Source organism: Vipera ursinii (genome assembly GCF_947247035.1).
Source record: "Vipera ursinii genome assembly, chromosome: 3".
In the NCBI taxonomy this organism is placed as follows: domain Eukaryota; kingdom Metazoa; phylum Chordata; class Lepidosauria; order Squamata; family Viperidae; genus Vipera; species Vipera ursinii.
In genome coordinates this window covers 126,371,702-126,387,179 of record NC_139516.1, presented here as the reverse complement: position 1 = coordinate 126,387,179, position 15,478 = coordinate 126,371,702, and the positions used below count along the sequence as shown (strand labels likewise).

The window sequence follows — 15,478 nt, the reverse complement described above, 5'->3', positions numbered from 1 at the left end:
TTTCCGCCAGGTCAGAAACTTTTAGAGTCCATTCTTCTATAGTCGGCAATTCCTCCTTTTTCCAATATTGACCTATTAAAAGTCTTGATATAGGTCTCCTTCTTGAGTAGGTGGTTAGAAGACCTCCAAGGACCTTTCCAACATTGTTATTCTGTATTTTATATTTGGCCCTAAGTCTAATGGGCCTTTTTTTGCACGAAAATGATGAAAGAGTCACAAAACACCATCAAACGACTGCAGATTTTATAACTGCTCATAAATGTAAGCCAATTGCCCAAAATGAAACCATTGGATGGCGAGGGTGGCATCGCAGTTGTAATTTTTGAGGATGAATGTAAGTAACAGACTATCAGTATAGAAATAGCACAGCATTATGAAGATCTTTTCCAAGATCTTCATGGTTGCTTTATCAACTGCTAGTTTGTGGCTTATATTGATCCTAAAAAGCAGAAGTTGTCCACCTCCTTGATATCTTTATTGCCAATTCTAAGGCTGGTTGTCAAGAGTTTGGTCTATAATATAGACCTAATTTATAATTTTAGTCCCATTTTTTCATGGTGCTCCTTGACTTGCAAATCCTTTTGCCTTTTCAAATTTAATACATAAGACATTGTAATATAAGGTAAGGTTTTAGTTGTCCCTTGGGCACAGAAGTCAGTTATGAAACCTTGGCCTTAAATTATGATTTCACAAAACACTTCTCTACCTATCTGCACTGGATCAGTGTGCTGATTATGGTTTATAACTTTCAAGAAGAGGCCTTCATCTTGCAGTGGATTGATTTGGGTTGATAATAATAAAAATACCTATGCACATGCTTTTATTGCAGGAAAGATGCCAGTCATGGTGCAGTTAACACAAGTAAAGAAGAAATACCTAGGCAATATTAACTTGCGATCATAAAAAATCTCCTTATTGCAGCAACATTCCATTTTATAAATGAAACTTAAGGCAGAGTTAGTTCTCTGTATGTTCGCTAAAAGAAAAATAAAATTTTCTTAACAGCACTATTAAAACAATTTATAGTAATTATCACAGAAACTAGTATTAATTTGACACAGATTTGCATTTTTAACTGAAAAATTAAAATTAGAAAATAACGCATTTGTATATTGCCAACAGGATTTTTATTGAAGAGACATGTATAATATCATACTCCTATACTGAAAGCACAATTGGAAATAGAGGTAATATTTCGAGAGCATAGTAGTAGTTGACAAGCTTTACACTGCTTATTATAGACTCTACTGATGTGGACAGATACATTTACTGATATGCACAAACAGCTTTAATACTTATCTCAGCCTAGCAGCTGTTAGAAGCAACCAGTAACTTGCAGCTTGAGGCTGAACAAGTTACCCTCTGCTTGTCCCCTATGCTGGCCAGACAATCTACCAAGGAACGGTTTGTCTTTTTCTAAAGTTCTACTAGACAGTGAAGTTGCAGTGGAGTAGGGTGATAAGCTAATTCTAGTCTCCCTCCTCAGATGATGTGGAAAGAAGAATAACTATACAGTATCTGACAGGGCTTACAGAAAGAGATAGGCATCTAAGGTCCACAATCATGATACTAATCATCATATTGTGTATAAGCTGTATTGACACTCTATGCAACTCACCTGAAAACATCTAGAAAGTATGAAGGACATCAAAGGAAAGGAATACTTACACTGTCTGAGGGGTCCAAGAAGACACTTGTAAATCACCCTGTGATTTGCCAATTTAGTGCTGAAGGCATGGAAGGAGAGCCACTGGGCTGCTTTGTAAGAAAACGGAACTGGGCTACCTGTTACAAGAAAAAGAAATCCCCCAAACTTAGAAATGTATTTTGTGATTCCGTACAATTGCTTTGCTATAAAACATCGCTACTCTGGCACTTGTGAGGGACCAACCTGACTGATATTCGAATGTACTACCGATTATTTTATTTTACTTCAAAAAGAAGCACACACCCCCAAAAAAACCCCAAAAAACCAAAACAAACCGTGCTGCTGTCACCTTTGTGGGAGAGTTGATTGGGACCGCAGTACACACAGGAGATTTAATTCCTCACTACATGCTGATGTCAAAATAAAAAATAAAAGGCTGTACCCAGCAGTAACCCAGTGAGGGCTTCCTTTCCAAGCCAAAGAACATCTCTCAGAGGAAACAATCACTTCAGTAGACAAAAAGGGGGCTTAATGTTACCTAGCTGGGTAATGAAATGTCTGCAAGCAACTGAGTTCATAAACTTTTGGAATCAATCAATCAATCAATGGCAGATAAATTTGCGCAGATGGAGGAGAAATTGGAGAAATTGGAGGAGAGAATGGAAGAGAGGATGGAACAGAAGCTCAGCGTGATGAAGGTAGACATTTTGTCCTCAGTGCATAAAGTGGCGGAATGTGTGGAAGAATTAGATGAAAAAATGGATGATTTGGCTCAAAGAAATGCTATATTAGAAGTAAAGGCTCGGGAGAATGAAAATGCAAGAGACAAAGTGGAAAAGGAGTTAAGTTTGGCCCAATATTACCAGATGCAGTTTGCTATCAGAATTAGAGGTTTAAAAGAGGATATTAAAGAAGATTTAAAGCAGCTGATCTCTGAGGCTCTTGAAGTGGTATTAAACCAGCCAGCATTTGAAATAAGAGCAACTATGGATAAAGTGTTCAGGGTGAATTCATGGATTGCTAAGCAGAGAAAGTTGCCTAGAGATGTGGTGGTTTATTTTGCAAAAAGAGAAATCAGAGACCAAGTTATACAAGCTGCCTATGATGTTAAAGTGGTGATTGCTGGACAAGAAGTTCTGGTTTTAAAAGAAATTCCTCCAAGGATCTTAAGGGGAAGGAAGGACTATGCATTTCTTGTGCAGGAGCTTAAGCAAAGAGATATAAGGTTCAGATGGGAGATTCCAGAGGGGCTGATGGTGATGCATGAAGGTAAAAGGTACCGGCTGACTACTGTGAAGCAAGCGCGTGATTTCTACAACAATGTCTTAAAAGCAACCCCATTAACACTTCTGGAAGCTGGAAAGGGAGTTGGAGAAGGAGAACATCAAGAGGATGAAACAGAGGAAAGTGGTGTTGGAGGAGATCAAGTTACAACTTCTTTGGATGATCCTAGAGAGCAAAGAGTAACGCGTGCTGCTTTAAAACGAGCAAAGAAAATAAAGGAACAAGATCAGCAAAAGTCTTCAGATTCTTCACAACGTACATATAGTCAAGCTGTGGGAGGAGCACGGCCTAAAGAAGTTAGTCCTATCAAAGCTGTGGTCTAAGGGCTTCTGGAGGATATCCATGGCAACTAAATTTCTAACCTGGAATGTTAATGGACTAAACTCACCGCAGAAGAGGAAGAAAGTTTTTCAATATTTAAAACAATTTAAGATAGATGTTATATGTTTGCAAGAAACGCATATTAGAGTTTTGGATCAAAAGTATTTAATGAACTCGAGACTGGGTACGCAATTTGTTGCCTCTGCAGAGAATAAGAAAAATGGAGTGGTTGTTTATGTTAAAAGTGCCTTAACAGCAGACTTAATTGAAGCAGATAAGCATGGACGATATGTTATGATTGAGCTGTTGTTAGAAGGTAAAAAGACGCTTTTAGTTGGATTATATGCACCTAACCAACAACAAGCTGATTTTTTTAGCTTACTTCACACAAAGCTTACCCAGTTGGATTATAAATCTTTTATTTTTATGGGAGACTGGAATGGTGTTTTGGATGTACAGCTGGATAAGGCTGGAGCTTTTAAGCGCATTCCAAGTCATGCAAGACTGCCTAAATATTTTTTTGAAATGAAGGATGACTTGGAATTACGAGATATTTGGCGTGAGAGACACTTCCAAGAGAAGGATTATACTTTTTATTCTGACAGACACCAATCTTTTTCGAGGATTGATTTTATTTTGTTGACTAATGACTTTTTTTTGAGAACTAAAAAGGTGAAGATTTGTGCTAGAACTATCTCTGACCACAGTCCAGTTTGGTTGGAGATTGATAAGGAGAAAAGAGACAGACGCTCGTGGCGTGTAAATGAGAATTTGTTTAGAAATCAGAAAAATGTGGAAGAATGTAAACAGCGGATGAAGGATTTTTTTGAGATTAATATGAATAAGGGTACCTCTATGGACATGGTTTGGGATGCTAGCAAGGCATATATGAGAGGGGTGTTGATATATATGAACAATAGACATAGACGTGCAGTGGAAATTAGAAGGAAACAACTGGAGAATGAAATAAAGGAAAAAGAAAAGGCTTTGATTTTGAATCCAGAGGATGTGAAGATCAAGGAGGCTATTAGATTGCTAAGAGGACAATTTGATAAATTAATGGCAGATCAAGTGGCAACCAATCTGCGGTTTGCTAGGCACAATACTTTTTGCAACGCTAATAAACCAGGCAGATGGCTAGCTTATAGACTGAGGAAAAAGCAAAGGGCCTCTAATATAGATAAGATTGAGTATAAAGGAAGGGTTGTGTTTCAACAGAATCTTATTAAGGATGCTTTTGTGGATTTTTATTCGAAATTATATACTAAGGAGGAAATTAATATAAAAGATATTGATATATATTTGGAGAATGCTAGCATTCCGATTCTTACGCAAGTACAAAAAGAGGGGATTAATCAACTGATTACAGAAGAAGAAATTTTTACAGCTATTAAGGAATTGAAGGTGGATAAAGCACCAGGTACTGATGGCTTGACTGTGGCCTATTATAAAAACTTGCAATTGGAGATGATAAAACCGTTAAAGGAACTGTTCCAGACAATCCAGAGGGGGGGAGAGGTGCCCCCGTCTTGGAGAACAGCTTTTATTTCTTTGATTCCGAAGGAAGACCAGGATGCTACTCAAGTTAAAAATTATAGACCGATATCGCTTTTAAATACAGATTATAAGATATTTGCTAAGGTCTTGGCTAATAGACTGATGAGGGTCCTGCAACAGGTGATTCATGGGGATCAAACGGGGTTTATTAGTGGTAGGCAAATGAAAAATAATGTGAGACATATAGTTGATGTGTTAGAGTTTTTGGAAAGGCACAACCAGATCTCTGCAGCGCTAATCTTTTTAGATGCTGAAAAGGCTTTTGATCAATTGAATTGGCAATTTTTGTTGAAAGTTTTAGACAAAATGGATTTTGGGGAAAATTTTTTACAGCCGATTAGGGCATTATATCAAAAACAAACTGCCCGAATCATAGTTAACAATAGCTTGACAGCAGTATGTAATATTGAGAAGGGCACAAGGCAAGGGTGTCCGTTATCGCCCTTGTTATTTGTGTTAACTTTAGAGATATTATTGGCCAAGATTCGGAATTCAGAAAAAATTACGGGAATACAAGTTGGAGATCAGGATTATAGATTGAGAGCATTTGCCGATGATCTGGTTGTTACAGTGACCCAGCCAGAGAACTCTGTTGTGGACCTGATGGAGATAATAACACAATATGGGAAAGTTTCTGGATTTAAAGTAAATATACAGAAAACTAAAATTTTGGCTAGAAATATGACAGTTTCACAGAAGGCTCTCTTAGAAGAATTAACTGGATTTGAGATTGTTAAAAGGGTTAAATATCTGGGCGTGATTTTGTCGCCCTCTAATACAAAGTTATATAAAAATAACTATGAAAAATTATGGGGGAAAATTCAAAAAGAATTGGAGAGTTGGCATAAATTGCAATTGTCTTTGCTGGGACGGATTGCAGCAGTGAAAATGAATGTCCTGCCCAAATTTTTATTTTTATTTCAAATGATACCGATTCTTAAGAAAGATTCTAATTTGGAGGAATGGCAGCGTGGTATCAATAAATTTGTCTGGGCAGGGAAAAAGCCACGAGTTAAACTTAAGATTATGCAGGATACTCGTGAGAGAGGCGGCCTTAAGTTGCCTAATTTGAAATTATATTATGAAGCTGCCGCATTAGTAGGAATAAGCGATTGGATTAATTTGACGCAATTGAGGTTATTAAATCTTGAGGGCCATGATCTGTTGTTTGGCTGGCATGCATATTTGTTGTATGATAAAAAGGTAGATATTGTGTTTAGGATGCATATTTTAAGACAGGCATTGCTGAGAGTTTGGAAGAAGTATAGACATAAGTTAAGCAGCAAGATACCATTGTGGGCAATTCCAAAACACGCAATAGAAAATATACATGCTGGCTTTAAACATGATGTGACTACGTACAAGGAGATTTTAAGTTTGGAAAGGAATATTTGGTGCTTGAAATCATATAGCCTGTTGCGAGAAGAGAAGGTTGTTCAAACTTGGTTTCAATATATTCAGTTACGGGCCAGGTGGAAAGAAGACCAGAAAAATGGATTTACAATGACTGATGAAAATTTGATAAAGCAAATTAGAAATCAGGGACCAGCACATATTAAACGGATATATCTTGCATTGATAGAGATTGATTCAGAAACGGAGCTTGTTAAGGACTGTATGATAAAATGGGCCCAAAACATTCAGGAAGTTATTACAATGGACACGTGGGAGAAGATTTGGGTGAGGAATGTAAAATTTACTCAAGCTCAAAATCTAAGAGAGAACTTTTACAAAATGTTTTATAGATGGCATTTAGATCCTAAAAAGCTTGCAAGTATGTATCCGAAATACCAGCCTAAATGTTGGAGGTGTGGCGATGAAGATGCAACATATTTTCATATATGGTGGACATGTAAGAAGGTTAAGGCTTTTTGGATAAAAGTCTGGTGGAATATGCAGAAGATTTTTAAACGGAGGATAAAGTTTTGTCCGCAATTTTTTTTGTTGGGAATAATTGTTGACGCTACAGTTGTGGACTCTAAGTTGATGTTGAACCTAGTTACGGCAGCAAGACTTTTGATAGGTCAATATTGGAAGAAAGAGGAACTGCCGACTATAGAAGAATGGACTTTAAAGGTTTCCGACCTGGCAGAGATGGCGAAGATTTCAGCCTATTTGAAAGATCAGTCGCAAGAACGTTATATTATGGAATGGAGAAAATGGATTGAGTTTATCCAGAACAAGTATAGGGTCAAGAAGTTTTATGTAGCATTCGAATGAGTCTTCTTTCGTTTCTCCTTCTTTTTTATTCTAGTTCTTTTATATATATTTATCATGGTTAAGGTGTGTTTTATCCTATATAAGCTAGAGAGTGATGGATTTTAGAATCTATAGTTTTTAGTATATGGTTGTTTATGATTGCTTTTTTATATACATATACCTTGTATTTAGCTCTGGGAAGTCGGGGGGGGGGAGGGGGGGGGGGGAGGGAGGAGGGGAGGGAGGGAGGTTGGGGGGAGGTAGGGGGGGTATAGGGAGGGGGAAGGGGGGTTTTTTGTAATGGAAAACTGTACTTTAAAACTTTTCAATAAAAAAAAAAAAAGCAACTGAGTTCAAAGGGCACCACGGACTCCACAGTCAACTGCACTTCTCTTAATGTCATAGTCCCACTCTTAATCACTATTCGTAAAGGCTATTTGAAGGGAAAACGGGATAGCAACTTCCAATAGTGCAACTTCAAGTTTAATTTACTTTTGAGAAAGGAAAGAAGAGCTATTTTGGTCTAACTGTTAAGATATTGGTTTAGAAACCAGGGGACTGTGGGTTTGAGTCCTGCTTTATGCACAAAGCCAGCTGAATGACCCTGGGCTAGTCAGGGTCTCTCAGCCCAGGAAGGAGGCAGTAACAAACTACTTCAGAAATCTTGCCAAGATTACTACAGGGATTATCCAGGTAATGAAAAGCATTAAACAAAAGTCAGCCCAGGGTAGCCATTTTAAAAGGGATATTAGGCTCAAAAGGTATTTATTTCACCTACCTGCATTTTTAGCTTTCAGAATAGAGAAGCAGCATGAAGCACTATCAGAGATGACCGTCAGGAAGAAACGTGGGTTATTTTTGATATGGTGATGAAATGGGAGCTGGAGAACACAGGCATGAAATCTAGCATGAAAAAAGCCACAGATATTCCTTGCTTATAAGGGTTTCAGATGTACCAGCATTTAATGTCACTGAATTTAAAACTCTGAGGTGGAGTTTCTACTGGATCAAGTCAAGGAATTGGCTGTGAGGGGGGTGGCTTTAAAGCCAGCACATATATGGACTACTGCTTGGGAACTTTAAATGTTCTCCCTTAACTCTTGAACCAAATAGTGGCACAACACAGAAGAAAACACCAAACTTCTCCTTCCATTTGGCCTTGACCAAAGGGTACTTCTATAATTCTGATAAGCAAATGTTTGCAAGAGAAGAGAGAGGGGGAGGGGGAAAAAACCTTTGCAAAAGAAAAGATCTGTTCAATTGTAAAGTCATTAAAGGATTATCAGTACTTAAGAAAGTGAAGATGGGGATTCTAATGCAGCAAGCAAGGGCAAGGCAGGAAGATGCAGGTCAAAGCCCAGACAGATTTTATTCAGACAATGTTCCGGAGCCAAAACTGGTTAATAAATTACATGCTTACTCTCTGCTTTTTGGCAGCAGAAGAGAAGGCATGAAAGGTGGGGGTAGAGAGCAGCTGCATATTCACAGTTGTTTGAACTGACATCAGTTTTGATCGAAGAATGATGCAGATGCATTCCTAATAACATTTACTTAACCAAGAAAGCTCCAAATGCTTAAAGTGGTCCATAATGAAGTGCAGGCAAACTTGCACAACAGCAGTTCTGAGGAGATCTTCTGTATATTGCCATTCCTGGCCATGCTGCTATGCCTGTCTAATTGCCCCTTCATTTTTCCCCCAACAACCTCTGGTCTGTTTAGACTCAAAAACTTCCCAGGTTATCAAACCAAACTCATGTCCAGCTAGTTTCTTTATTTTAAAAGGGCTTGCTTTTTTGCACTGGCAGATTCCTTGGTGAAGATTTCTTGTGCTGTTTACTAGAATTTTTTTTTTTGGGGGGGGGGGGGGGCGGAAGCAGAACTGTTACCACAGGCACCCAAGAAAGAGCATTTTTTTCCAGTAAAACTCTAGAACAGAGGAACAAGGGACAGCTCAGCAAGTCCCTTTGGCTAGGAGCCTCTAGAAAATTAAAGCCAAATATTTTCCAGAGAACAGAGTACCACTAGGATTTGGTCTAAAGGAAATTGTAAAGTTGCAAATCTCCCATTTATGCATGGCCAGATTAAAAGTAAAACCTTGGGCAAGAAGAAGACACTATGACAACTGTTCTGCTGGTGGTTTATTTGTGTGAGGTGGGGATAGACTGATAAAGAAAAAATGGTTGTAAGAAACGGGTTGTAAGAAACCCTGGTGATTTAGATAACTTTAAAGAGAAAAAGGTTAAGTAATGTGTTTTCTAAAATGTTAATATTGCATAATAAGCATAAGATTACTTATATTTTACATCCAGAGATGATGTACTTAGGAAACATAGGAAGTAATTTCAAGTAATTGGGAACTGAAGGCAGGTCACCTCTTTTGGAAAAACCGCTCTGTAAAATTATCTTACAAAACAGACAAGTTTTATTTGTGGGACACATAAATCATTAAAGCATTTCCCCAATTCTCCAAATGAATGGACAATATCAGTAATTAACATTAAAAAAAAATCTGAGAACTGCCAATTCTATCTGTATTACAACTGTAGCATTAGAAAGCATTATCGGGAGGAATATGGATCAATACTGGAAGTTAACAAAGGCTGCCTAGATAATGCAGATCCTCCTAGAGCAGGGGTAGGCAACCTCGGCTCTTTTATGACTCATGGACTTCAACTATGCTAATTCAGGAATTCTGGGAGTTGAAGTCCATGAGTCATAAAATAGCCGAGGTTGCCTACCCCTATCCTAGAGAGTACAGTAATATATTGCAGTATTTATTATGCTAGATGTATTTCAAATCACTCCATTAAAGGGCCATAGCCCAGCACATTCAAAACAAACTTTGAGAAAGCACAGTGTGACATCATCTTTACCCACCTCACATTCCAAGGGGAAGTTAACAGGGCTTCAAGGTTACATGCTTACCTGTAGGCCTGCAGAAGTAGTATCTTGTAAATATTAATGTACACTGTCCTGAGGCTATTGATCTAAATTTAGAGCAGGGGAAATAGAAAAAGATAATAAAATGTTTCTCCAGCAAACAAACATGCATTAAATCAAGTTAAATCAAAATTGTAGACTGGAAGGATATAATAAGTATTGTATGCCAAGATAACTGTAGTGACATCAGTTTCTGGCTCAAGTCGATTGGGTGGCACAAAATATCTAGATCTGACTGTATGTTTGAGATCATTGTGCATATAAAGTACTTTTCAGGCATCCGTTCTGAATTCTGCATTCTCTTACCTGTAAATCTACCAATAAAGGGTGACATTTGAGCTGCAGGACTGCAAGCAATTTATTTCTCATGTTCACACCAGCTTTTCTAGTACAGTTCAAAGACAGGCTTGACCTGATAGATGTGTAAGCATAACTGCAGTGGAAGGTAAGTGGAGAAGGAGATCAGCCTAATTTAGACATTTTTATACTTCATTAGATATTTTTCCTATTACAAAAATATATTTAAGTTAGCTTTTAAAAAATTCAAAACGTGAAGATTTTGAAATAATGATCATGTAGGGAAACGTTAAACATTTTTAAATTAGAAGGTCATAACATCTTAAAACATTTTGATGGCAATCTATAATTTTTAAAGAAGTGCTTAATTATTTGTAACTTTATACAAAAGGTTCTGGACTTATGCAGAAATCATTTGGGGTCTTCCAGAATTTAGGGCTGTTGTTGAGTGGGTCTATCTTGTCCTCTTACCACACATTCCTACGCATGGTTCCCTGTCACTCTTCAAACCTGCAGCTCAAAACAATTCACATGTCAAGGCTGCCACCTGGATGGTGCAATTCAGATTGAAAAATAAAAAGTCTTGCAATCTGCTGAATGATCAGCTCTATTAATTCCAAATATTCCTTCACAGAAATCTGAAATGTTCCATTTTTAGATCTCCACAAATTAGTCTATTAATCAAAAAATGCATCCTTTTAAGCGTGTGTGATAACATCCTGCCAGGTTTAATCTACAAACACAGCAAGGATTTAAGTTTTATAGAAATCAAAACTGTAAGTTATAGTAGAGGCTTGAAAGCTCATCTTTTTGCTTCTAGTAAGGTATATTACTTAGGCTATAAAATTATTTGAGTTGATTCATCATCTATTTCATAATAGATTAATCTGTGTATTATGAAACAGCTACTTTGGGAGGATAATATAGTTCTAAATGATTTTAAATTTCACAAAAGTCACTTGAACATAGCGGACTATTTTCACTATGTTTTTATACTTTATTTTCTAACTAACTTGCCACAACCAGCCTTTAAGGATAAGCAAATATGCCGTTTACCTATGGGTCTTTATTTAACTTTGTCTACTAAATTTAACCTCACTGATTCATTCAATAAATCTTTGGTTTATCAACTCACTGATTAAAACACCCAGTCTTAATATTAATACAATAACTATTCCTGAATAGTACATACCTGGAGTAATCACAGTAAATTTCAAGAGTCTGTGTATTAATTAATAATCCACACCATGGGATAACACAGTGAGTTGGTAATTGTTTGAACTCCAAGCTACGTGGAACGTTTTCATCCACAGGAAAATTCACCACAGTCTTAGATGGATTTATAACAAAGCCATACTCTGGAATGCCTTTGGCTAGAGTCCTACATGAATGAAAATATATGTTCCAAATTGCTACCTAAAATATATATACATCATGAATTCCATCACAATAACTAACTGCAGATACATGTGATAAATTTCTCCAAATAAGTAGTCAGCTGTATAGTCTCTCCAAAACTCCAGAATGAGTGAAAGCTGGGGAAAGCCGCTTGTAGGTCAGATGTGTTACACCTGATAGGTTAGGTTTTGATATTAGAATTGCTAATTTTAAGCAAGATGGCAATAAGCCTAAAATATAAGAACTTAATAACCTCCCCTGCCCCCCCATTGGCTTTTCTTCAGTTATGTGAATTTAGTCACTTCTACTTGCTTATCCATTTTGGTTTTGCTAACCATGGAAAGAGCAAGGACTGATCATTTTATTTAGAATCAATATACCGGCAAGATCATAACCCATGCTTTTCATGGTAATCATTGCTACGTCTACAGGACTTTATTGAAGGTTTCAGTTTATTTCCTCTTGCATATATTCTAAAGAATGCATATATTTAAAAGAAAGCATATATTTAAAAGAAAGCATTTTAAGTGCACTTTTATGGAATATCCATGTAGAAAAATGTGAAAGAAGAGCAGAATAGGACAAGATAGGAATGTTTTCATCCCTTTGTGCACAGAAAATTAGAATTCAAGGAAAGATGATAAAATCACTCATTAAAAATAGTATCTTTCATTGTCATACCTCAGAAATGTTTTTGCTTGTTCTAAATGAGGTGTAACGAGCAGAAAATCATCTGTTAAACGCATCAGTACTCTGTGATATGAAAAAAAGTTAATATCTTGGTCTTGGGTACATTTAAAGCACGAATGCATTGCTCATAGTTCTTCATTTTTCAATTACTTGAGGTAAACGTAATACAGTTTACTCCCATTACATATACTATTCTATTATCCAAATCATTATAAAAAAATGTATCAGTGCTGTAAATTAACCTTTCTCCCATAAATGAAATTGGCACAAAAACGAACAGGATTTTAAGTTCTGATCATCCATCACAATGATGGATGAACCCACCTGCTATGTTTAATTTCCATATGATGAGAAGCTGATTGGACTTGAATCTGGGCAGAAAAATACACTAAAACAGGGGTGTCAAACTCAATTTCATTGAGGGCCGCATCAGCATTGCGGTTGCCCTCAGGGGGCCGGGTGGGTGTGGTCTGGGTGGGCGTGGCCTACTGGGTGGGTGTGACTAAAGTGCCTATGGCCTACTGGGTGGGCGTGGCCAGCTCTACATCGTTCGCATGAAGGGTGCTTATGGGGGCCTGGGCAGGAGTGGGACAGATCTGGGGGTCTCTGGCAGAAGGAGGGTCTCTGGGCCAGGGCCAAGGCAGTGGGGGCCGTTCCCTCACTGTTTCCAGGATGGCTTCGCGGGCCACATGAAACCACTTCGCGGGCCGGATCCGGCCCCCGGGCCTTGTGTTTGACATGTCTGCACTAAAACAAACAAACCCTGACTCAAATTTTTCCGAGAACTTAAGTAAGGATAATAGGATATTCTTGGGTTTTTGCAGACCTTCTCCATACCATCTGCCAGTCCTCAGAGTCAGGCTGAAGATAAAAATAAAGACTTCCTTGGATCAAATATGGCTTAAATTCTGTGTGTCCACATAATCTTCCTGGCAGCAAAAGTGCTTTGTCACTGCCTTTCTCCCAGATGGTTTTCAGACTTTTCAGTTCAGGTTTTGCCTTCAGAATTTCTGGTAACCTCTCACTAACTACTCAACTCAGTATAGTCATTATTACTGATAATAAAAAAAACCCCTTCCCAAATATCTTGCCAATACCATAATTTTGCCAGAAATCCTGATACACTGCAAGCAAAATGAAATAAACTTTACTCTACAGGTTGTATTAATGTGGTGCTTATCCCAGCACCACATTCACAGAAGGGAAAATAACACCCCTCCCAGAAGTCTCAAAATAATTTAGTTTTGGGTCAAAGTGGGAGAAGAGGATAAATTCATTGTTGGCTCTTGAACACCTTTATGCAGGGGTCATCGTAGAGGCAAACATAGGTGCCCTCGATCTGTTTTAATGGGCTGGTATAACATGTCAATATTTACTTGTTCTGATTTAAATGTTGGAGGAGGTAAGAAAGACACAAGTACAGGATGTGCTTATTGCTTGATCTAGAAAGACTTGACTAAGCATTGGTTTTTTATTTCATTTCAAGCTGCACCTTTGAAGAAAGCAACTCTGCATTCTTGCGTGTGTGCCAAAGAATCTGGCTGGCACTGCTGGCTCCTGGTTGTATCAAAAGGTGACAGCTTTTTGTTCTTTCATATTCTGAAATGGATTCTGGAAGGAGTATTTTGCCAGAAATGCCACTATTTTCATGAAGTACTAGCAAAAGGGATTTTTGTCAGATTCCTGGAGACAAAGAGCTAAAATTCCTAGGCCTGCTTGAAATGCAGCTTTGAAAATAGTTTACATTCTGATGCAGATGGATGTTGGGGAGGAGGTACCGTGTTTTCCCCAAAATAAGACCGGGTCTTTTTTTTTGCCTCCAAGAGAGGCACCAGGTCTTATTTTTGGGGTGTGTGTTGTCTTTTCCACTCACCTCCAGCGCCGACAGCCCCACCCAGCCGGCCCACTTCTTCTGTGGCCGAAAGAGCAGCTGAGAGTGGAGCTCCGGCCTGCATTTCACAGTCAAAGGCCTTTCCGGAAAGCCACCACAGCCGAGAACCAAGCTATGGATTAAAGCTCGGTTCTTGGCTGCAGCGGCCCTCCAGAAAGGCCTATGACTGTGAAATAAAAGTCTGGGGACGCCACAGAACAAGTGGGCTGGTGAGGAGAGGCCTGGATGCAAATTAAGTTGATATGGGGCGCATCGGGCAGCTTCACACCCCCACCCCAGCTTCATTTTTAGGTATGTGCCTCACTCGAAACTAGGGTTTATTTTTGGGGTAGGGCTTATATTAGGCCCACCCCCAAAAATCAAGCCAGGGATTATTTCCGGGGTAGGTCTTACTTTTAGAGAAACACAGTAGTAGTGGCGTGTGTCATTACATCATACAAGTGAGGCAAATTAGTGATGTCATGCAGCTGACACAATATAACTTGCATAAATTTGATTTCACAGTGACACATGTAACAATGTAGTTTTAACGAAACACCTATATAGAATCTTCCTGTTTCAAGTTGGCTAGTTTGCCTTAACTGTTTCTCAATTTACATCTGTTGGATTATAATTTGATAGACAGAACTGGAGCAGGAACAGGCTCTGATTTGTAATATGTTTGGCAGACATGCAGGGGCAAATAATGCTGGTTAATACCTCCAACTCCTTTCATCCTTAATTGGAAGAGTTTATACTGGGCTTCATGTTATTATCTAAGCACTGAATGATACTTAACTTTTTTAAAGATTGCAGCACAAGAGAGTTTGGTCCTTTGGGAATGGCTAAAATGCCAAACAGCAGAATAACACCTTACCCATCCTTTTGCACGCTGCACAGTAACTTATTCTCCATGTCTCCATAGCAGAGGTTGCAAAGTAGAGATGATAAAATGGAGCCCTGGGGGATTCCACAGCACTGCACATAGTACCTGAAAAATGCCAGGGACCAAAAGCCCACTGTCACTAAGAACGCAAATCTGGTAGTAAAACATAGTTAGTTGTAGTAACTGCAATAAGAAGTATTTTCTGATGGGCAAATTGTGTATCATGTGAGAAACATATGATATTGACAATGATTTCCCTGTAAATAGAGCAAGTAAATGGGACTTGAGCTGGAATCTTGGTGCAGGGGACAGAAAATAGGCTCTTCTGTTAGGACACCATTGCCCCAAGTTCTGTTGGATACTACTCAGTACTCAGAATTCTGAATCA

The 15,478-nt window shown here is 38.3% G+C and overlaps 1 protein-coding gene across 1 annotated transcript in view; it reads right to left on the bottom strand.

Annotated features, from left to right (window-relative positions):
• Positions 1 to 15,478, bottom strand: part of TERT (telomerase reverse transcriptase) — a gene marked incomplete at its 5' end in the record, with an annotated part of 40,925 nt that overhangs the window by 2,798 nt on the left and 22,649 nt on the right. The window contains 7 exons of the mRNA XM_083359486.1: positions 1,669 to 1,781; positions 7,784 to 7,912; positions 9,935 to 9,996; positions 10,256 to 10,382; positions 11,439 to 11,627; positions 12,326 to 12,397; positions 15,082 to 15,195. Coding sequence (XP_083215612.1) covers positions 1,669 to 1,781; positions 7,784 to 7,912; positions 9,935 to 9,996; positions 10,256 to 10,382; positions 11,439 to 11,627; positions 12,326 to 12,397; positions 15,082 to 15,195 — 806 coding nt within the window. The remainder of the gene's footprint in view (positions 1 to 1,668; positions 1,782 to 7,783; positions 7,913 to 9,934; positions 9,997 to 10,255; positions 10,383 to 11,438; positions 11,628 to 12,325; positions 12,398 to 15,081; positions 15,196 to 15,478) is intronic.